At 46.4% G+C, this 21,955-nt stretch overlaps 1 protein-coding gene across 2 annotated transcripts; it reads right to left on the minus strand.

Moving 5' to 3' along the window:
* Positions 1-1,310: 1,310 nt before the first annotated feature.
* Positions 1,311-21,104, minus strand: LOC100193101 (NAD(P)-binding Rossmann-fold superfamily protein). Of its 2 annotated transcripts, XM_008673888.3 has the most exons (10): positions 20,836-21,104; positions 17,048-17,163; positions 16,468-16,640; positions 9,587-9,694; positions 8,926-9,019; positions 8,601-8,711; positions 2,574-2,663; positions 1,931-2,016; positions 1,759-1,823; positions 1,311-1,654 (listed from the first exon to the last, which is right to left on the minus strand). In XM_008673888.3, the coding sequence occupies exons 1-10, from the start codon at positions 20,999-21,001 to the stop codon at positions 1,545-1,547; spliced, it is 1,119 nt and encodes a 372-aa protein (XP_008672110.1). In that variant the 5' UTR covers positions 21,002-21,104; the 3' UTR covers positions 1,311-1,544.
* Positions 21,105-21,955: the final 851 nt, after the last annotated feature.

Consider the following 21,955-nt stretch of genomic DNA (forward strand, 5'->3'; position numbering starts at 1 on the left):
AGGTCAAACACTAGTTCTAACACTTTCAAGCTTTATCAATCGTACTATCGACCATGCTAATGACCATCCTCGGTTCTTATATATTGTGATTCTCCAGTATATAATCTTTATCGTTAGCCTACATCCACCTCATTGTCATATTATTTTTTTCCAGACTTAGTTGAAACGAAACATGGTATTTTATTAAAATAAATCATCCGAGTAATTAAGTAAATAAAAAATAAAAACACATAATTTATAAAAACAGTAAAAAATTACATAACTAAAACATAAAAATAAAAAATACATAATTTATAAATAAAAATACATGACTTAAACATAAAAATAAAAATGCATAAGTAAATTTTAATTTATAGACTAGATTTTAGAATTTTTGGACTTCAAATAGTAAAAAGAACTAGCTGACATGACAAACACATACAACAATAAGAACATGTCATATCACTAAAGACGACTGTTACGGAGCGAGTTAGATCGATACCAACTGAACCATATAATATAATGCAGCGGTCCGACTGTCCGAAGAGACAGATCCACAGACCTATCGAACCACGTGGAATCAGCCGTTACCAACATCCCCTGATTGAAACCAGCCTAACTGCACCAGACAACTACTTCCTCTGGTCCAGTTTATAAAATAAACACAAAACAAGATTCAAGCTTCTTAACATGTGACCAATAATTTGGTGAACAATTTCTAAATATTGTAACACACGGGATATAGTTAAATTCATGATCAGAATATAGTATCCAATAATCATAGCTTTATAATCATAGAATTTTAATATTTAATAAATAAACGGTCAACCTGTAATTTGGGTGACGTATTACGATGAACTACGTCTCATGAACCGGACCTGAAGTACCTCTCCGTCCTTAAATAATATTCGTTTTAGCTTTTGAATTTTATATGTATATCTAAATAGATGAAGATGAATTTAGAAACATAAATAAAACATATATATTAAGTATTATATGAGCCTATTAATTAACTAAAATAAATTTTAATTTAGAACAGAGTGGGTAATAAACAACTCGTAACTATCTCCAGCAACTTAAAATCTTCATTCTCATATTTAAACTCTACCCTATAAACAGTGCAGTTTATCGTACAAAATAGTGTTTTGAATGACTAGATAAACTGCCGGATACGATAAGTGTGCTAAAGAACCAAGTCTGCACGCGTTCGCATTTGGTTGATTATTCGTTTATTCGGTAGTTGACTGTCAATTCTCTGCAACAATTTCAGTTTGTTGAAATCAATTTGCAGCGCGATAGTCGGTAGAGTATACCATATGTAGCCACGTAGGTTCATGATCGACAAATCCACTCACGTGACAATATATATTATCCGATGGGATGGGGTGGCATCTGTCTGGTTCATAGCTCAAATAGTGTGAAAATCAAAAATACTGGGGACAGGCCCAAAGTAGGCTGAGATGTACACCATCACCGGTTCAGGCCATAAAAATTCAAACGATGGTACAATCTAATCACGGTTGCTACTCAGCTGAGTCAGACTAACTGAACAGTATGCAAGGATGTTAACTGCTGATACCAAGGAATTCGGTGAAGCTTGGATACTTTGGTTCCCAACCGATCTCAGCCCGAGTTTTTGAATTCTCCATTCTCTTCCCCAATGGACCGTCAGTACCTGGAGTTAAAACACACTTCGGGTTAATTAAGCTATATGCTATTGCCTGTGCACTCAAGAATATGAAAGAATCAAAGAACCATATCAGGTCGTACAAGACTAACCAGTAAAGCCTCCAAACTTCGTGTCAAATTTTCCACTATTGTTAACAGCATCCATTATTTCTTGCCTGTAAAGTTTTTTTTCCTTTAAAATTAGGCAAACCAGAAGAGTAACTCTGCACAGCAAAACTGACTACAAAACAAAGAAACCGATATGAACAAGGTCAGCAGTTACCTGGAAAGGGGCTTGTTGTCACAACCCAGAAATATTCGACTCCGCAGTCCCTTTTTCATGATTGCTACAGCAAGGGAGGCAGCATCCTGGCAACAATATTATATGTATAATCACAGCTAATAATATAGTGTTCGTTGAGGAACAAGCTATACCCACACCAGTCCATGTGATTGACATGGTAAGGACCTTAAGAATATGTAAAGACATCAACAGCTCTATAGGGAACCAAAGCATTCACGGGCATGCTAGGATCACATCGAACAATGCTATGGTAAAACTAAATTAAGTGAATATATAGTAACTTCTAATTAGATAGCGTTGCAGTATATGAAGTAACAAACTAACAACAATCACTTTAGTAGCTTGCTTCATAGACTACAACAATATAAGCTCCAGGATTTACAGGCCACATATATAGTTTTGAAAACCAATGCTTTTGTATTTCATAAATAAGTACAATATTAAAATTACTAACATTTCAGAGATAATAGTCACTCTGCTTAGCTTTTTTTTAGCCAAATGCAAGGCTATGTAAAGAAATTGTAGCATCCATTTACAGATTTTGGACATAACATAAATATTAAATATGGTCAAGTGCTCAACCAGATCGTAAGATGTGTAACACTGCAAAATAAATCTGTACCTCATAATGAATCTGGTTGATGATATGATCTGGTCGTGTGTCTAAAGTTCCTTTCCTCAACCAGAAAACATGTGCACCTCTGTCTATCTTGTGTGTCCAAGTCAAGGAAATGCTAACCGCTTTCACCCATAGTAATGTGCAAGAGTTTGGAGTTCGTATTCATAATAATATTAGGATAATTGTATAGCCTAGTTTTTTATACCAGAAGTCGTACTTCACTTGTACAACATGTAAGTGAAGTAGAATGCAGGAATTGTGTGTATATTGATAGAGAAGGGTGTTGTTACATATATAGGGGAAGAGCCAGAGGTAAAAGGAAACCTCCTAAACAAGGAAACAGCAGGACCCTAATTGACCCTTACCATCCTGGACTCTTCCCCAAATCTCTCTCTATCCTAACCTGCTATACAAGGCTGGCCGGCTGCATAAGGAAGCCAGGCATCACACCTATATACAAGGCAATGAATATTGTTGTCTAACATCCCCTCGCAGTCGATACGTCCGTTGAGCGAACATTGAGGCTGGACCGAAAATCAGTGAATACCGAAGACGGCAGGCCTTTAGTGAAGACGTCAGCATACTGTGAAGTTGTCGGTACATGTAGGACACGGACATTGCCAAGAGCAACATGTTCCCGAACGAAGTGAATGTCGATCTCCACATGTTTAGTGCGCTGGTGCTGAACGGGGTTGGAGGACATGTAGACAGAACTGATGTTGTCACAGTATACCAAGGTCGTCTTCGGAAGAGGAGCATGCAATTCAGTCAAGAGCTGTCGAAGCCAGGTTGCCTCAGCAACGGCATTAGCAACAACACGGTATTCGGCTTTAGCACTGGAGCGAGAGACTGTGTTCTGGCGCTTGGAAGACCAGGAGACCAGGTTGTCACCGAAGAAGACAGCATTGGCAGATGTGGATCTGCGGGTGTCCGGACAGCCCGCCCAATCGACATCAGAGTAAACGATCAACTCAGTTTGAGAAGTTGGTCGAAGAAACAGCCCCAGATGCAAAGTGCCCCTGATGTATCGTAGGATGCGTTTGAGGGCAGCCAAGTGTGGTTCCCGTGGATCATGCATGTGAAGACAAACCTGTTGAACAGCATAAGCAATGTCTGGACGGGTGAATGTAAGGTACTGAAGATCTCCTGCAAGACTGCGGTAATCAGTGGGATCCAAAACTGGAGCGCCATCAGAGGGGAGCTTGGGGTTCACATCAACTGGTGTAGTACATGGCTTGCAATCACTTATACCAGCTCGCTCAAGAATCTCAATCATGTACTGATGCTGGGAAAGATAGATGCCTGAGGTAGAGTGCTGAACATGCATGCCGATGAAATGGTGAAGTCTGCCAAGATCCTTCATAGGAAATTCTTGTTGGAGGGCACTGATGATTCGTCGTATTGTTGGCAGGGAGGAGGCAGTGAGCACAATATCATCCACATACATAAGAAGATAGGCCATGTTTGCACCCTTGTGATAGACAAACAGGGACGTGTCTGTTTTGGCCTCAATGAAACCGAGCTGCAGAAGATGAGAAGCGAATCTGTTGTACCATGCACGGGGGGGCTTGCTTGAGTCCATAAAAAGAGCGGTTGAGACGACATACATAATCCGGATGAGTGGAGTCTTCGAAACCAGTGGGCTGAGCACAGATGACAGTTTCAGACAACGTGTCGTGAAGAAAGGCATTATTGACATCCAACTGATGAATAGGCCAACCTCGTGAAAGAGCCAATGAGAGGACTGTCCGAACTGTAGCAGGTTTGACCACATGACTAAAAGTCTCAAAGAAGTCGATGCCAGGGCGTTGTGTGAACCCGCGAAGGACCCAGCGTGCCTTATACCGTTCAAGAGAACCATCGGCGTTGAACTTATGCTTGAATATCCTCTTGCCTGTCACAACATTGGAGTGAGGTGGCCGAGGAACGAGATCCCAGGTGTTGTTTCCAACCAGAGTTGCATACTCCTGTTCCATAGCAGCACGCCAGTGGGGATCGGCCAGTGCAGCGCGATAGCTGCGAGGAATTGGAGACAGTGCTGAAGCTTCAAACAGAGCGGGGAACCAAAGGCCACGCTTGCCCCGAGTGGTCATACGGTGGTGGTTGACCACATGGGGGGACAACAACAGCGCCGGCAGGGACAGTTGGAGTAGTTCCTGGATCATCAGGAGGCCCAGTAGCATCAGATGTCTGGGCTGTAGGTGAAGGAGACGCTGCAGTGGGAGGTCGACGGCGAGAGTACACCTGGCCACCGAAACGGTCGACGGTGATCGCTCTGGGGGCAACCGGGGTAGCTACTGGTGGAGCCGGCTGCACGACGCGAGTCCCTGTAGCATCAGGAAGTGTCAGGGCTGCTGGTCCAGCAGCATGAGGCGCCGAAGCTGCTGATCCAGCAGCAGGAGACGCCAAGGCTGCTGGTGAAGGTGAGGAAGCCTGCTGAATTTCACGTGGTTGTCCAAGGGACTGTGGTGAGGAGTCTGGGACAGCCACAGGTGGTTCGCCAGGTGAACAGTCCTTTGTTGCAGCAATACCTGTAGAAGAAAAAACTGGTGACAGAACTGAGACCGTGTTAGGTGAGACGTCCAGGAAATCAAGTGCAGCACGCGTGGGAGGGGAAGAAGCCTTGGAGAAGGGAAAAGAGGCTTCATCAAATACCACGTGGCATGATATGATTATGCGATTGGATTGACGATAGAGACAAAGGTAGCCCTTGTGGTGAGGGGGAATACCCGAGAAAAACGCAGAGGTTGGAGCGGGGGGAAAGTTTGTGGGTGGCGGTGGCTGACAGGTTGGGATAACAAGTGCAACCAAAAACACGGAAATGCTCATATGAAGGATGTTTACCAAATAGATAGAAGTGAGGCGTGGAATGGTTGAGGGTTTTGGTGGGTAGGATGTTTATGAGATAGGTGGCAGTGCCTACAGCTGCGGCCCAAAAGGCGGGGGGGAACACTAGCGTGGAAAAGAAGGGAACGAACGACATTGTTTATGGATCATATAATGCGTTCGGCTTTGCCATTCTAGGCGGAGGTGTAGGGGCATGACATACGAAGGTGAATGTCATGCGAGGAGAAAAATGTGCAGGCACGTAGGTTGTCGAACTCACGGCCGTTGCCGCACTGAATACCCTGAATGGTGATTCCGAACTGGGTGCGGACATAGGCAAAGAAAGTAGTGAGGGTGGACATGGTGTCGGATTTGAGGCGCAAAGGGAATGTCCACAGAAAATGGGAGTAATCATCTAAAATGGCAAGATAATATTTATGACCAGAGACACTAGTTAAAGGGGAGGTCCACAAATCACAGTGTATTAACTGAAAAATTTAGTAGCCCTGGAGGTGGATGTATGAAAAGGAAGACGAACATGATGTCCTAATTGACAAGCATGACATAAAGGAGCAGTGGCACTCTTATTACAGGAAATGACTGACGGCTGGGCTAGATGTGATAAGACAGCGTGACCAGGGTGCCCAAGACGCTGGTGCCACAGGGACGTAGTAGGTGTTGTTGATGCATGAAGGGTGGTAGCAGGAGCCGAAGGGGGTATAGGGGCCCAGAGCTATCACATCTGAGGATCTCGCGCCGAGTAGGAAGATCCTTCACAGAGCAACCAAGCGGGTCAAATTCAACAGAACAATTGTTATCGGTGGTGAATTGACGAACAAAAATCAAATCCTTAATGAGGGACGGTGAGACAAGGACATTATTAAGGGATAGATTATGTGGAAGGTGAGTGGTGCCAGTGGAAGTGACAGGAATGAGATGACCATTACTGACAACAATATGTGAAGGAATATGACGAGAAGGATGGGTTTGAGAGATGATACCGGCGTCAGAGGTCATGTGGCTGGTGGCACCAGTGTTGAAGTGCCACTCATGCTGAACAGGTTGTTGAAGAGCAACAGTCTGTTAGTTGGCAGCCAGGGTCTGCTGATCCCAGACCGGAGTGGGAGCGGGTGGGCCGACGTAGCCGGGAGGTGGCCCATAGGAGGCCGGGGGAACACCCCATTGTCCGGTCCACTGACCAGGGGGTCCGGCCAGCAGAGCCTGTGGAGACGAGGGCGCACCTTGGGGTGGGCGAGGCGTGGTAGGTGGTCGCTGACCCGGCCACATGTAGATAGCCCCAGACCAGGGGTTGTAGTAGCTGTATTGGGACCCCTGGCCAGCGGAAGGTCCAGCGTCGGCGCGGTTGGTGGAGTGCCTACCACCGCCGCGTTTGCCCCTCTTGCCGCGCTGGTTGGAGTTGTAGCGGCCGCCGGAGGCTCCCCAAAGGGTTGCGAGGGGGCCGGCAGCTGTGTGGCCAGCTGCTGGGAATGACGAGGAGCGCCGGTGGAGGGCGCGGGAGAAGTGTTGCCCATGCTGCCAGGCGCAGTGAGCGCAGCAAGGGCAGCAGCAGGTGGAGCCTTCGCCATGGTGAGCTCCTCAAGAGCAAGGTCGTCGCAGACCTACAGAAAACTGGGCAGGGGGTATGTGCGGCAAAGATGCAGACCCAGCGCAAGGAAGCGCTCGTTAAGACCCCGGATGATGTTGAGGACAAGAGTTCTGTCGGAGACGGGCTCGCCAAGGTCGCGAAGATCCTCGGCAGGCTTTTTGTAGCGACGGCACTATTCAGCAACGGGAAGGTCGCCCTGGGAGAAGGAGCGGAACTCTTGGTCGTCGTAGAGAGCACGGGTGGTGCGGTTCCCTAGGAACTGTGACTCGATAGAGAGCCACAAGACGCGAGCTGTGACGCCGTGCTGGGATACAGTGTCGGTGAGGTCGTCGGAGATGGTGTTGAGAATCCAAGTACGGACGACGGCGTCCATGCGAACCCAATCGAGGGAGGTGTATGCAGTGATATTGGAGAGAACATGACCTTCCAGGGAGAACTTGGTGAGGGTGAGGAGGAAGGTATCGCACCATCGGGCGTAGGATGTGGAGTTGACGTCGAGGAGGAGCGGGATGAGGATGCGAATGTTCTGCACTGCCACTGCCTAGGACAGCAAGGGGATCAGATTCATCCTCCTGGATGGCATCATCCTCTTGTGGGACAGCAAGGGGATCAGATTCGATGCCGAAGATGGTAGCGGCCATGGAGCAGCGCCGAAGAGAAGGCGCGTTGGAGCAGTGCCAAAGAGAAGGCGCGCTGGAAGCGGAAGCGGCAGGGAAAAAAAGCCTAGACTCGTGATACCATGTAAGTGAAGTAGAATGCAGGAATTGTGTGTATATTGATAAAGAAGAGTGATGTTACATATATAGGGGAAGAGCTAGAGGTAAAAGGAAACCTCCTAAACAAGGAAACAGCAGGACCCTAATTGATCCTTACCATCCTGGACTCTTCCCCAAATCTCTCTCTATCCTAACCTGCTATACAAGGCTGGCCGGCTGCATAAGGAAGCCAGGCATCACGCCTATATACAAGGCAATGAATATTGTTGTCTAACACAACACATGGCTAATATATATATATATATATATATATATATATAATCAAAGACTCGGACTTAGGTCTGGTTCTCTGGCCACGCATGTCCCTCAGTCGCTGCCAACTCCCATCCGTGATGCGTTGCCCGCTGCCGAGGAACTCATCTCGCTCTCGCCAATGAGGGCAGGTCGCCTCCCAGACTGCTATATGTGGGCCGACCCTCTTGCGGCATGGTGCCTCATGGCCTCCACTAGCCTGGGCGTCCACGGCCAGGGCGATGGCAGCCACAACACTAGCGACGGTTCTGATCGTGGCAACTTGGCCATGGCAGTCATTGGGGCGGCGGCAATGGCACAACCGTAACAAGAGAAAGGGTTGTGGCAGTAGCGGCCAGTATCTAGTCATGGCCGCGGCACATCACCACTGGTCGGCCCTTGGGTGGCTGGGTGTGCTTCACTCCCTGGGGAGGCCAGAAGCCACAGTGGCATCCCCCGGCGCCGCAGCGGCGCAGCCCACCTAGCACGCTGCGGGTGGCCCCGATGTGCTGGGCGCGTTCCCGCAGGTGCGCACCACCTTCGTGTCCCACAATACCTTTCTACAAACAATTAAGCATTAGTTGGGGATATATAAAGTCCAGCCAGCCTGAGAACACAGCCTCCTGCCTCAAGAACAACATTTTCCACTTTTAGAAGAATATCAGTACGAGGGCTCCTGCCAATTGGCACTGACAGACAATCCTGCAAAAAAAAACATTTATTGTTAATACATCACAAAAAAAAGAAGGAAAGCAGAACAGCCAAAGTTCTCCAACTGATAACTAAAATATAGATATGGATGCATAACATGGTTTGTGGTTACTTTTAAAATCTTCCCAATTGTACCCACCCAAAAGAGACAGATAAAATAGTGGAGACAAATATAATCCCTGCAGAATAAGTGTTTCTCTAGTACCTCGTTGCACATGCTGTTGTCACTGCAATCATACAGAGCTGTACTTGATGTAAACAGGAAAGATCCTTCACCAGTCCAATTTGATGCTGCCAATCTGCACGCATTTTCTGAAATGAGGATTTATCACATGTTCACATTCCATAAGATATAATTTAATTATTGGAAGAAAGATGAATGATGAATTCATAGCAGTCTCACATGCAACAGTTGCAAAATGCAGTCAAGTATGGATTATGAATGGTTATGATGTGATGCACAGATGTGTTGACACTAAAAAAAGCTAGCAATGCCCATCTTTATATAGTATCCACGTGATTAACCAGCAAGTACGTTATATTCTACAAATTGTGAAAAACCCTTTTTAATTCATTGTTAGCATAAATAAATATTTACGGACAACACCAAGTACAGGATAAAATGCAGCACCTAGATTCCATGATAGCCATAGCCAAACACAATATGTTACCTTAGTTTCTAACAAGTCGATATGTTACCTTCTTTGGTCAAGAAATCCAAAACACTTATCACCAATTGGGAAGTTGTTTCAAGCATAATATACTTGGTAAATTCAAGGATGGATAAAGTCTTCTGTCATATCTGTAGTTTCATCTGAGTATTCTTATATAGCCTAACTAAAGTAAAATAAATCATCAGGTCCTACCTCAAGAATTGAGAAATCACCCATGTTTTACAGCCCCTTTCTCTGTCACTATGCATGATACTGTGATGGTTGAGCTTGTCTAAACATAGCAGGTCCCAAGCCCTAGCCCTGGTAAAGGAGTGGGGTGTTAGGCTTGGCGAGCCAACCTCTACTTAGCCATTCTATGGAAATGAAACCCATGAGAAATTCGTTGGGGCATAAACCTCTTAGCGACACATCATATCAGAACCCGGGTATGTTGTTAAATGAGCAAGGGTTAGGTCATCTCCCCTTGGGACGCACCGTGTCGTCTAGACACGGTGTTAAGTGAGCAAGGACCGAGTCATCATTTCCTTAGTGGTGCGCTACATCGGCACCCGGGTGTAGTGAAAAGTGAGCAAGGGTCTTCACATCTCTCTCGACGGGTGTGAAGAGTAAGGAAGCTAGTCGAACCAACTAGGTTTCGTGTAGGTAGTTGGAACGTAGGGTTCCTAACAGATAAGTTACGAGAGCTAGTGGATGTAGCAATTAGGAGGCGTGTAAATATTCTATGCATCCAGGAGACTAAATGGAAAGGCCAAAAGGCGAAGGAGGTGGATGATACTGGCTTCAAGCTTTGGTACACGGGGGCAAGTTCGGGTAGGAATGGTGTCGATATCTTGATCGACAAGAGCCTTTAGGATGGAGTCGTTGATGTTAGGAGGCAAGGTGACCAAATTATCCTAATCCGACTGGTAATTGGAGATGCGGCTTTGAATTTGATCAGTGCTTATGCCCCTCAGGTAGGTCTTAGTGAGAGCACCAAGAGGCAGTTTAGGGAAGATCTGGATAGCATGGTTAGTATTGTGCCTATTAGTGAGAGACTCTTCATAGTAGGAGACCTCAACGGCCATGTGGGTGCGACTAATGTAGGTTGCGTGTGAGTGCACAGGGTAGTAGGAACTAAGAGGGGGAGGATGTTTCGAACTTCGCGTTAGCCTATGACTTGTTGATTGCAAATACCTTCTTTAGGAAGAGGGAATCGCATATAGTGACCTTTCACAATGGTCAACACTCGAACCAGATCGACTTTATCCAAGCAAGGAGGGAGGATAGACGTGCTTGCTTACATTGTAAGGTGATACCTAGGGAGTGTGTTGTCCCTTTACACGAGCTTGTGGTGACAGACTTTCATTATCGGGTATGTGTCCATCAGGACAAACGTGCCAAGATCGCGAGAACAAAGTGGTGGAAGCTTAGAGGGGAAGTGGCACAAACATTTAAGGACAGGATTGTAGGAGAAGAGCCTTGGGAAGAAGGAGAAGATGCAGACAACATGTGGCTAAAGATGGCTACATGTGTTCAGAATGTGGCTTCAGAAGAGTTTGGTGTGAGTAGGGGAGGCAAACAGAAAGCAAAAGACAACCGGTGGTGGAATGACGAGGTGCAAAGGGCCATTAAGGAAAAGGAGTGTTTCAAGCGCCTCCACCTTGACAAGAGTGCAACCAACATCGAGGGCTATAAAATAGCAAAGAGGGTTGCAAAGTGAGCTGTGAGTGTAGCAAAGGGGCAGGCGTACGATGACCTTTACCGGCGGCTAGGCACGAAGGAGGGAGAGAAGGACATTTATAGGATGGCTAGGATCCGTGAGAGGAAGACAAGGGACATCAACCAAATCAAATGCATCAAGGATGAGGTCGATCGACTTCAGGTAAAGAAAAGGAGATCAAGGATAGATTGCGAGAATACTTTGATATGTTGTTTAATGGGGGGAATGGAAGTTCTACCCTTGTGTTGGATGACTCCTTTGACGACACCAACAGTCGCTTTGTGAGGAGAATTCAGGAGGAGATCGTTGAGGCTTCGAAGAGGATGAAGGGAGGTAAAGCGATGGGCCCTGATGGCATCCCCTTGGAGGTGTGGAGATGCCTAGGTACCAGAGCAATAGTATGGTTAACTAAGCTTTTTTAACCTTATCTTTCAGTCAAACAAGATGCCTGAAGAATGGAGAAAAAGTATATTACTACCATGGGATTAAGCTGATGAGCCATACGATGCTCTGCTAGAGGGTTATCGAGCATCGCCTAAGAAGAGTGACAAGTGTGACCCAAAACCAGTTTGGGTTCATGCAGGAAGGTCGACTATGGAGGCGATTTTCCTCATATGGCAATTGATGGAGAGATATAGAGAGCAGAACAACTTGCACATGGTCTTTATTGGCCTTGAGAAGGCGTATGACAAAGTACCGAGAATTGTCATGTGGTGGAGCCTTGGAGAAGCACAAAGTCCCAACTAAGTACATTACCCTCATCAAGGATATGTACAAGGATGTGATGACATTTGTCCGAACATGTGACGCCGACACTAGCGACTTTCCAATTAAAATAGGACTACATCAAGGATCAACATTGAGTCCTTATTTATTTCCTTTGGTGATGGATGAGGTCATAAGGGACATGCAAGAGGATATTCCTTGGTGTATGCTCTTTGCTGATGATATGGTGTTAGTTGATGAGAGTAGGGAAGGGGTTAATAGGAAGCTAGAGTTGTGGAAGCACACATTGGAGTCAAAAGGTTTTAGACTTAGGAGGACCAAGACTGAGTACATGATGTGTGTTTTCAGAGGACTAGACATGAGGATGGAGATGTTACCCTTGATGGGCAATTGATGGCTAGGAAGGAGTCTTTTCAGTATTTAGGATCAATGCTACAAAAGGATGGTGATATTGATGAAGATATTAGGTATAGAATTTCAGTCGATTGGTTCAAATGGTGTCATGCTTATGCCGTCCTCTGTGACAAGAGGCTGCCACAAAAGCTTAAAAGTAAGTTCTATATGACAGCGATTCACTCGGCGATGCTATATGGTGCTGAATGTTGGCTGACAAAAAGGCGACATGTCCAACAACTGAGTGTAATAGAGATGCACATGTTACGTTGGTTTTGTGGGCACACAAGAAGGGATAGAGTCCGAAACAAAGATATTTGGGATAGGGTTGGGGTGGCACCAATTGAAGAGAAATTGATTCGGCATTGGTTGAGATGGTTTGGACATGTCCAAAGGAGAACACCTGAGGCGCCGGTGCGTAGAGGGATTTTAGAGCGGGCCGATAATGTAAAAAGAGGTAGGGATCAACCTAAAATAACTTGGGACGAGGCGGTTAAGAGAGGTCTTAAGAAGTGGAATATCTCAAGGAAATATCTAAGGATAGGTGCGCTTAGAGACTAGCAATCAATGTGCCCGAACCATTATTTTTTTAACTCTATTGTCTTTCTTTTACCCTTTCGGTGTTTTTTCTTTCTATCCTTGTTTCTTGTGGGTTTCTTTTTTTCTCGAACGCGCAGGAGAACTGCACATCTTTATATTAAGGAGAAAAGGACAAACTCTAATACAAACCCCATTAAGGAGGCCAAAAACTAAGAAACCAAAACACACTCATTAACACAACCATAGCTACAACCGCCTAACCACCCCATTCAGCACCTGAGTGGCTGCCAACAACAGGGAGATACCCCTGGCTCCAGCAGCCACCATAAATCACACTCCTCCCCTGCTTGCCTAAGCACCTGTGCTAAACAGGGGGCTAAACCATCAAAGACACTTGTTTCTGTGATTCCAAATTGTCCAAGCTCCCAAAGTAATAAGAGAGTCCAATCCTTTGTTAATGAGACTACCAACAGTTGCATTGTTCCCACCAGCCTCAGAAGGAGACTGTCATAGGTTGCGGTGAAAGGTCTTGCAAACCAAACGCCCAAGCCAAGAAAACCAAAAATCTCTTGTGAAGACGTAGGCAACAAGGATGTGATTCAGGATTTCCTCAACTTGATCACAAAGGGGACATTTTTCAGGATGATCAAGGTTTCTCTTAGCAAACATGTCAGTTGTCCAACATTTTTTAAGTGCTGCTAACCAGAGGAAAAACGACATTTTGGGGGCGCCCACGTTTTCCATACTATACATCTAGTGGAGCACGATAATTCGGACGACGAATCCACAGATATATGTACCGCTGAACTTGTTTGGCCAACAAAGGCCAAACCTTCACCTTGTTCTTCTTTACAGCCGGTTCAAAAGAATCGGCAAGAAGAAGTTAAATTTACTTTTAATGTTGCTAAGTGTAATAAAATATTTGATGAACTAGTGAAAAGTGGCAACATTAAAGTAACTCATAAACTTCCTCCTCTAGATGAATTAAAGAGACGTGCTTACTGCAAGTGGTATAATTCTTTTTCCCATGCCACCAATGATTGTAACATTTTTCGTCATAGATACAATCGGCCATAAATGAAAGTCGGTTGAGTTTTCAAGATATGCAAGTAGACACGCAACCATTTCCTGTCAATGTAATATAACCAGCAAGCAAAAATGTCTTGGTTCGGCCGGAAGTGACCGATAAAGGCAAAGGCAAAAACATTGTCATTGGTGATCCTCGCACGTCGAATATATCAAAAGGAGGGATTGGTCGAAAAACTCTTGATAGGAAGACTAACAAGTCCGAAGGCGCCGGGGGGTACGCCCAATCGAGCAGTCGGGCAAAGCTCCCTGACTCAAGCATCGCGGATGGTCCGGCACCTGCGCGCGGACGGTCCAGTGCTCAAACAGACAGTCCGGCTGACTCAGCCGGACAGTCCACCCATGGCCAGAGGCGTCGGTCTCCACACAAAGCGAAAAAGAAGACGCAGGAGCAAAGCACATATAACGCAAATGGTCAGCTGGTCAAAGCCAGCACTACTTTTGATAAATTGCTCTCCAAATACGCTAGCAGACTCAGCCGGACAGTCCACCCATGGCCAGAGGCGTCGGCCTCCACACAAAGCGAAAAAGAAGACGCAGGAGCAAAGCACATATAACGCAAATGGTCAGCTGGTCAAAGCCAGCACTACTTTTGATCAATTGCTCTCCAAATACGCTAGCAAGAAGGTAGTGCATATGCATTAGAGCTCTATTGAATTATCACGCTATCGGATTGAAAAAAGCCGGTGACTTGCATCAGGCTTTGTTCTTACTTCGGAAACAAGATGACTTGTGAGGTCTATTATTTCCTGAAGGGTGCTGACAGTACATATGCTTTTGGTTCGTCAACCTCCAGCAAAAGGCAGGGGGCATATGTTGACCACCGAATTTGGCCTAACGAACTGTCTGCCCCTGGACGGACAATCCGCGGTCCGGACTATCTGCGGTCTACAGAATCAGTTAGGGTTCCAAATTTCTAGTGTGATTTGTTAGCAAAACTTGCGGGATTAACTCGAGAACCGACTTGTAACGGGTCCAGACCTCCCCCTTTATATAGATGAAGGGTTACGACCGATTAAACCCCCCACAATCCATCCATTCAACTCTACTTATCGTTTTTACCTTATGCATTAGAAGTAGCCCTAGTTTAGCCTTCCTCTACCTCGAATCTTCACCTCTCTTCAGCTCTACGTCGACTAGAGGCGTCTTGGGTGACCTGCCAACGCCAAGACACACCCTAGGATCTCTCCTCCCCGATGTGGTTCATCCCGGTAGGCGAGATCTAGGTCTGCTACGAAGAAGACGACCTCTGCGCCATCGTGGACCGTCCAAGCCCAAGGCGCCAAGGTCGCGGACCTCATGCGCCAAGGTTACGAACCGTTTGCGCCTCCACAGAGAGCACCGCCAAGTATAGTTGCCCAAACGAGCGGCCCAACCCGACCCGGCACGGCACGGGCCCGTTAGGCCCGACGTCTAATCGGGTCGTGCCTGACCAACCCGCGTGTCGCAGTTGTGGCCCAGGCACGGCACATCGGCCTGGTTGCCGGGCCGGCCGGCCCGTTAACCTGTCTACGCTGTCCAATTAAACCAGGAAAATAGCAAAAATAGCGCGGGGTCGAGTTTCAAACTCACGCCCTCGTGGTCCAACGCTGAGAAACGCTACATGAAGGAGGCTAACCAGTAGAACTCTAGTGTGTTTGTTGTAAATAACGAATATAAAATCTAAATATATATATACTATGTTTTGTAAAATAAAAAATATATAATCGTGCCGGGCTGGGCCGAGGCAGCGGCCCAAGCATGGTACGGCTCTCGCGTCGGGCCCGACACTATTAAATGGGTCGTGCTTCGGGCCAGCCCGTCAGGCATGGCCCATTTGGCCATCTAAACCGCCAGGTGGTTCATCTCTCGGTGTTTCGAGCCCAGATTGGCGCCAACAACTGCCATCAGTTTAATCAGATTAACCCAACTGATATTTAAATAACGGGGACATATCTGATGCACATGAGCCTTTGGTACACATAGGTTGCACATGAATTAATAAAGTTCACCAAAAAATTTTGAAAACATTGATACATATTCTTTCCACCCTAATCCAATTATATACAAAATTTCAAATTTAAATTCGTTATACTTTAGCTGTAATAAAAAAGAGAAAACATTTTAGCTGATTTTCTAATTTAAACTTGTCAGAAATTTTATCTTTTTTATTACTCTTCATGTAATACGAATTTAAAATTGAAATTTTGTATATAATTGGAGTAAAAATTTTGTATATAATTGGAGTAGGGTGGAATAATATGTATGAAATTTTTTATATTTTTTTGTGACCGTTGTTAGTTAATGTGCAACCTATGTGCACCAAAGGCTCATGTGCACCGTATATGTTCCCTTAAATAAGATATAGTGTCCAAATTCCCATGAAGTTTGATTTGGATAAGAAATCTCAACCTGAACAGACTAACACATCCCAAAACAGATTTTGGTACCGGTGGTCCTAATTTTTTTCAAGAAATGTTATCTACTGTAATGCAGTAGAAGAACACAGATTTGGATAGCTTCATTATTTCAAAAAAAATAGTAAGCCAGGTCATACCATTATCATTAGAAGTGAACAAAGTGCTAAAATATGGCACTGGAAAAATTGAAATACATTGATGAAATCATCATTCCCATTGCAGTCATTTACCTGACATCCCTAGGGTAATCATCTGAACCAGACGGGGGAGCGCAGAAAATAACATGTGGAACCTTCTGATGAATAGTGGTGCCTTTCAATGAGGGGATGATGCCAAGATCTGTTAACTCGTTGTGATGATTTTTGCTTGCGGTCTGGCCATAAACTTTGCAACTTGGATGCTCCTATAGGATGAAAATATTATATAATTTAAGGGCTTGCAGCATTGCTTTAAAATTTGGTTTCTACCAAGAAGGCAAGAATTTAGCCTTATATTTCTCATAGAAGGAAATAAATATGGAATTATGCAAGAGTTGATATACAACCCCCCCCCCCGGTACATTGTTTGATTGAAAGGGATCATACCAAAAAGAATCGGTGCTTTTCATAAAGAAATTGTTGGCATTTCTTACAGAGTGCTTGAAAACCAATGATTAATAGTTTTCCACAACATCAACAACAAAGATCTAAAACTGATTTGAAAAAATAAAATCATTGGTTGAGTAAGCTGTTCGGGGTCATGATTCTCAATGTTAAGGTGATTGAGGAGCCGAGTAAATATGTCAGAACTATTAATCATAGCTAGGAATACCTTTTTCCACTTCTCAGCTATGATTCGCCCAAGAACACCAGGGCCCACAATCAGTAAATCATTCTGTCCAACAACATTGGGGTCAGAAATGTCGAACCCTTTATCATGAGATATCCCTGCAAGAAGCACACACAAGAAAAAAGAAAGAAGAGTTACAGTCATCTCTGTGAACATCCAGGTTTGGAAATAAAGAACATAACACAAGAACCTTTGCAAGTTACAACTTTGAGCACGTCGCAATCAATAAAAATTGATTATAGATGGACAGATTGTGTATAATGTGTGGGATGTATTGCATTGAGCCTCTGGAGTGAATATATAGAAGTACATGGCTTGGAGATAAGGAAGGTTATCCCGAGATCACAATCAATCCTAAACCAACCATATCAGGAGTTGCCTAGTACACTCTAACATCCACCCTGCAGTCGTAGCGTTAGCAATACGAACGGACAGACTAGATAACAATAGAGTTATCCCCCGCAGTCAGAAAACCAGTGTGAATGTTGCGACTGGAGTAGCCCATGCAGATGATAGCTCTTTATGCCAATAACGTTAAGGTAGCCGAGTGGAAGGGCGCGGAGCCATTGTCGAGGTGTCGTGCGTAGGGTAGTTGTGGTCGATGTAGCTGTCGAGGATGCCAAAGAAGACAAACCGCACAAGTCACGGGTGCAAGCGCAGCATGCGAAAAGGCCGACAACACGCCAAGAGGCGTCAGGGTGAATGGTGGCGCAGGAGAAGGGCGCCATAGTCGAAGACGACGACGTAGTCGAGGCAGTCGTAGAGGAAGAAGCTGAGCCGAGGATGATGTTGTCAAACCGTTGTGGACGATGTGTGCACCAGGTTTGCCACGCTTGGAAACGCGTCATAAACAAATGCATGTGTTGGTGTTGCCAATACCGGAAGTATTAGGTAGAAAGCCCCAACCAAGTGTCAGCGTCTGAAGGGACCAACAGAGAAGGCCTCAATGACGGTCGTAGTGTGCAAAAGAACGGCAAGGAAGAAGGTTTTGATGCAGCCCGCTGTTGTCGGAGTGAACAAAGTAGGCGACGAAAAAATGGTGACGCTGGCGATGAGGTTGTGCTGGACGAAGGCAAAGAGGTAGTCGCGGTAACAAATCAAGGTTCCTAGAGTTGCCGCGGCGACAAATCCATGGTGCATAGAAAGAAGATCCTCGACAGCGCCACTGTAGCGCGGCAGCAGTGCTTAAAGGAGGCGAAGAACTCGAACAACTAGAAAAGACCATGCACGAGAGACATGCACCTAGGGCTGGAAACGAGCCGAGAGCTCGTCTCGGCTCGGTGTAGCTCGTTGGTAGACCGAGCCCGCCTCGTTCACTCAACGAGCTGAAAGAGGAGGCTCGGCTCGGCTCGGCTCGAAGTTGGCTCGCGAGCCAGCTCGGCTCGCGAGCTGGACCTTGATAAATAATATTGCATTATATAGTGATTTAATAGTATACAAATGTGAAAAATATAATCATCATTCAACATTATAAGTAAAATTCTCCATTATCCATCATTATTATATAGTTTGATTAATTTGGCACAGCTCACGAGCTAGACCTTGATAAATAATATTGCATTATATAGTGATTTAATATTATATAAATGTGAAAAATATATCATCATTCAACATTATAAGTAAAATTATCCATTATCCATCATTATTGTATAGTTTAATTAATTTGGCACATCTCGCGAGCCAGACGAGCTGGCTCGGCTCGGTGGACCAGCGAGCTCGAAAACCAGGCTCGACTCGCTCAAGGCTCGTGAGCCTCTCTGAACCGAGCCGAGCCACCCCGAGCTCGAGCTGGCTCGCGAGCCTCGAGCTTTTTTTCCAGCCCTACACCATGCACCTATAGAGTCGATAGCGTGTAGATGCAACAGTGAGGACGACGACAGGCGATGACGTTGCGGCCCTCGGAGGCAACTCAGTGACAGCCCTCTTGCTTGGCGAAGCATCACGCAATGGATGACAGACGACTCAGGAGGGTGGTTCGCCCGCGATCGATTGATCAGGTAGATGGCGTGCGAGACGGAGACGATGATGGCGATGTCGATGGTGGAACCTCCTGATCGGTGGTGGCGACGATGAGCTGGCGTAGATGGACGTGCAGACGAAGAGGCGTGGATAGGCAGTCATTCCGGTTACGCCGCAGGCCACGCCAATTGCACGCTCGAAGAAGATGAAGCTGGTGTTGTCGAAACTAATGTCGATGACGTGCGAGTCAACAGGCGGTGGGCAATGGGGAGGCATACCAGATGATAGGTCGGGTAAAAAATACGGAGCAACAATAGATCTGGGTACACATCTGATACCTTAGCCACTCTACTTTCTCTCCTCATGCTTGTTAGCGTAAAGAATAAGTCACAGAGAAAGACCAAAGCTGGTGCCCTAGCTCCTCTCCTCTCATCGTTCTTCACACAAAACAGAAAGGATAGAGAAAGCAAATCGGGTATGAGGATGGCGAGTGCAGCCGGCCGAGCATGGGACGATAGAAAATCAAGCACATAGAGAGCGACGAGGCACGGCAGGTGTGGTTCTCCAAGTGACGCACATGGTTGTTCATCCTCTGCGGCGCCGACATGGCCCCACTGGCAAGGCCTTCTCCTTCGACCACCCCTCCATGGAGTCCGTCGTCAAGCGCTTCCTCGCCTCGTCCTCCCCCTCGCCTGCAGGTGTCCGTGCCACCCACTCCTCTACCGGCAACAAGGATTGCGCGGTAGGAAGGGCCAGCGCGCGACGTCGCGGCGCAGCTAGATCGTCGAAGGCGGAGCCGCAGAGGGTCCATCGTGCGACACGGCCAGCGGTGTGGCGTAGGGGCGCGCGGTGGGGCCTAGTGTGCGGAGGGGACGCCCTCCAAAGCCGTCTCCATGATGGTGAGAGGAGAACCTTGAACGCGGCAGCCTGGTCGCAGTCGTCACCATGATGACGTCTAGATAGAATGGAGCGAGGCATACACAACCAACGATGGAGGCGATAGACACCACACCAGGGAAGTAGTGAGAACCCTGATTTGCTATGCCTGACGACGACGACGAGCACGATGGATGAGATGAACTCGCGACGCATCCTATGAGGGTGCTGCCCCTGGTGGAGATGGACGTCCTTGAGGCTTTGTTTGGGTATTCTTTGGGTATTCTAGTATTGGCGTCAATTCACATGTGTTGAGGTGGATTGGGTTGTAAATTAGTTTAGATTACACCCCAATCCACCTCAATACATGTGGATATGGTCAATACTAGAGTACCAAAACTAGGCCTGAGGGCAATGCGAGTGAAGTGGGAGCTAGAGGCCTAGGGTTTGAACTTGGACTCGTGATACCATGAAGGAAGGACAGATTGTGTATAATATATGGGATGTATTGTATTGAGCATCTGACATGAACATATAGAAGTACATGGTTTGGAGATAAGGAAGGTTATGGCGGGATTACAATCAATCTTAAACCAACCCTATCAGGAGCTAACTAATATACTCTAGCAATAACTAGCGCCCATCCAAAGCAGCACCACTTATACTCTTCTGTCCGCATGAATCGCAACCTACTCCTTCATTTCCATCGGAAACAGAGGGTGTGGTCATCAACGAACATGTAGCTTGAGAGGATTGGATACGTCCTCCAAATTGTTTTGATGTCAAGCTCTATTAGCAGCGGTTGCGAACATAACCGAGAAATGATGTGTCCTTCAATCCAATTGGTCAATTCAAGGCGAAGCCAGGACAAGCATCGCAAATTTGAGAGAGAGAATGTGCATATGAGAAGGGCAGGGAAGCGGTGACACGGTTACCGAGAGAGGCGCAGACAAGAGGCGCCCGGCCGGCGAGCGAGCGGAGGCGAGGTGGCCGAGCAGTCGGCGCAGGCTTCAGGGAACAGGACTCTGTGGTGCAGCCGCGGCGATGGGCCGGTTTCGTGGCGGGTGCCAGATGGAAGGAGGCCGCAGCGGCGGCTCTCATCTCGTCGGCCCGCGGGTCGCGGCAGCGGCGATGTGATGGTGAGGAAAGAGTAAACGGAGAGGACGGATACCCTGTACGCTGTAGCCTGTAGGCCTGTTCGTTATTTCCCAAACCAACAAAAAAACCTTATATTTTATTTCTAAAAGATAAAATAGGATATGATTTAAAGTGTTTAGGATCATAAAATACTTATTGTTACACAGTTAAGTCGTATCATGTTATTCAAAAATATATTATGTTATTTACGAAATAAAATTATTGGCATCGATTTGGTGCCAAATACTAGGGATGTATCGTCTCGTGGTGCCCTTTGTGACGGCGCGGATTGTTCGCGACCTTGCTACAGAAGCAGCTCTTTCTCTATGTCGCGCTCGGACGGTCCACGCTCTAGACCAGTCCGCAATGCCGCAGGATCATCTTCTTCGTGCGGGAACCTAGATCTCGCCCCTTAGAGAGATCTTATGGTGCTCCGAGTTGACAGGCCACCTGGAACGTTCCCAGGCGACGTAGAGTCACCTAGAGATTAGAAATCCAATCGAAGAAGAGTATCTTGAATGAAGTGGATCTTGCTTTCTGAGAGGATAAAATCCTAGGGTCGACTTAGGATGACAGGTAACCCAAGACGGATCTAGACGACATAAAGTCTGATAAGGTGGAGGTGTGTATGCGGGAAGCTACAACTAGAACTACGCTACATCTACTCTTAGGGCAGGAATGATAAATGACTGATAAAGAAAGTAATACATTGGTTCGATTGGAATAATGTTGGCGTCGAATTAGAGCCAAACACTAGGATGAACCAAATGGTGGTGCTCTCTGCGTTAGCGTGGACGGTCCACGGCTCTGGGCCGGACGGTCCGCAACCTTGCTGTAGGAGCGACTTCTCCTTGTGCGCTCGCCTCCCGGGAGGAACCCCATCGAGGAGAGAGATACTAGAGTTTTCGACGTAGATGC

This window comes from Zea mays, chromosome 3 (genome assembly GCF_902167145.1).
Source record: "Zea mays cultivar B73 chromosome 3, Zm-B73-REFERENCE-NAM-5.0, whole genome shotgun sequence".
Lineage (NCBI taxonomy): Eukaryota > Viridiplantae > Streptophyta > Magnoliopsida > Poales > Poaceae > Zea > Zea mays.

Bases quoted from the DNA above. Each gene is read 5' to 3' on its own strand.
- LOC100193101 (XM_008673888.3), bottom strand. From the start codon at position 21,001: ATGAGAGCCGCCGCTGCGGCCTCCTTCCATCTGGCACCCGCCACGAAA. The intron at 9,020-9,586 runs GTAGGACCTGAT...AAATGCGTGCAG, and splicing joins GTGATTTCTCAATTCTTGAG to ATTGGCAGCATCAAATTGGA. The intron at 2,017-2,573 runs GTACAGATTTAT...TATTGTTGCCAG, and splicing joins TCAACCAGATTCATTATGAG to GATGCTGCCTCCCTTGCTGT.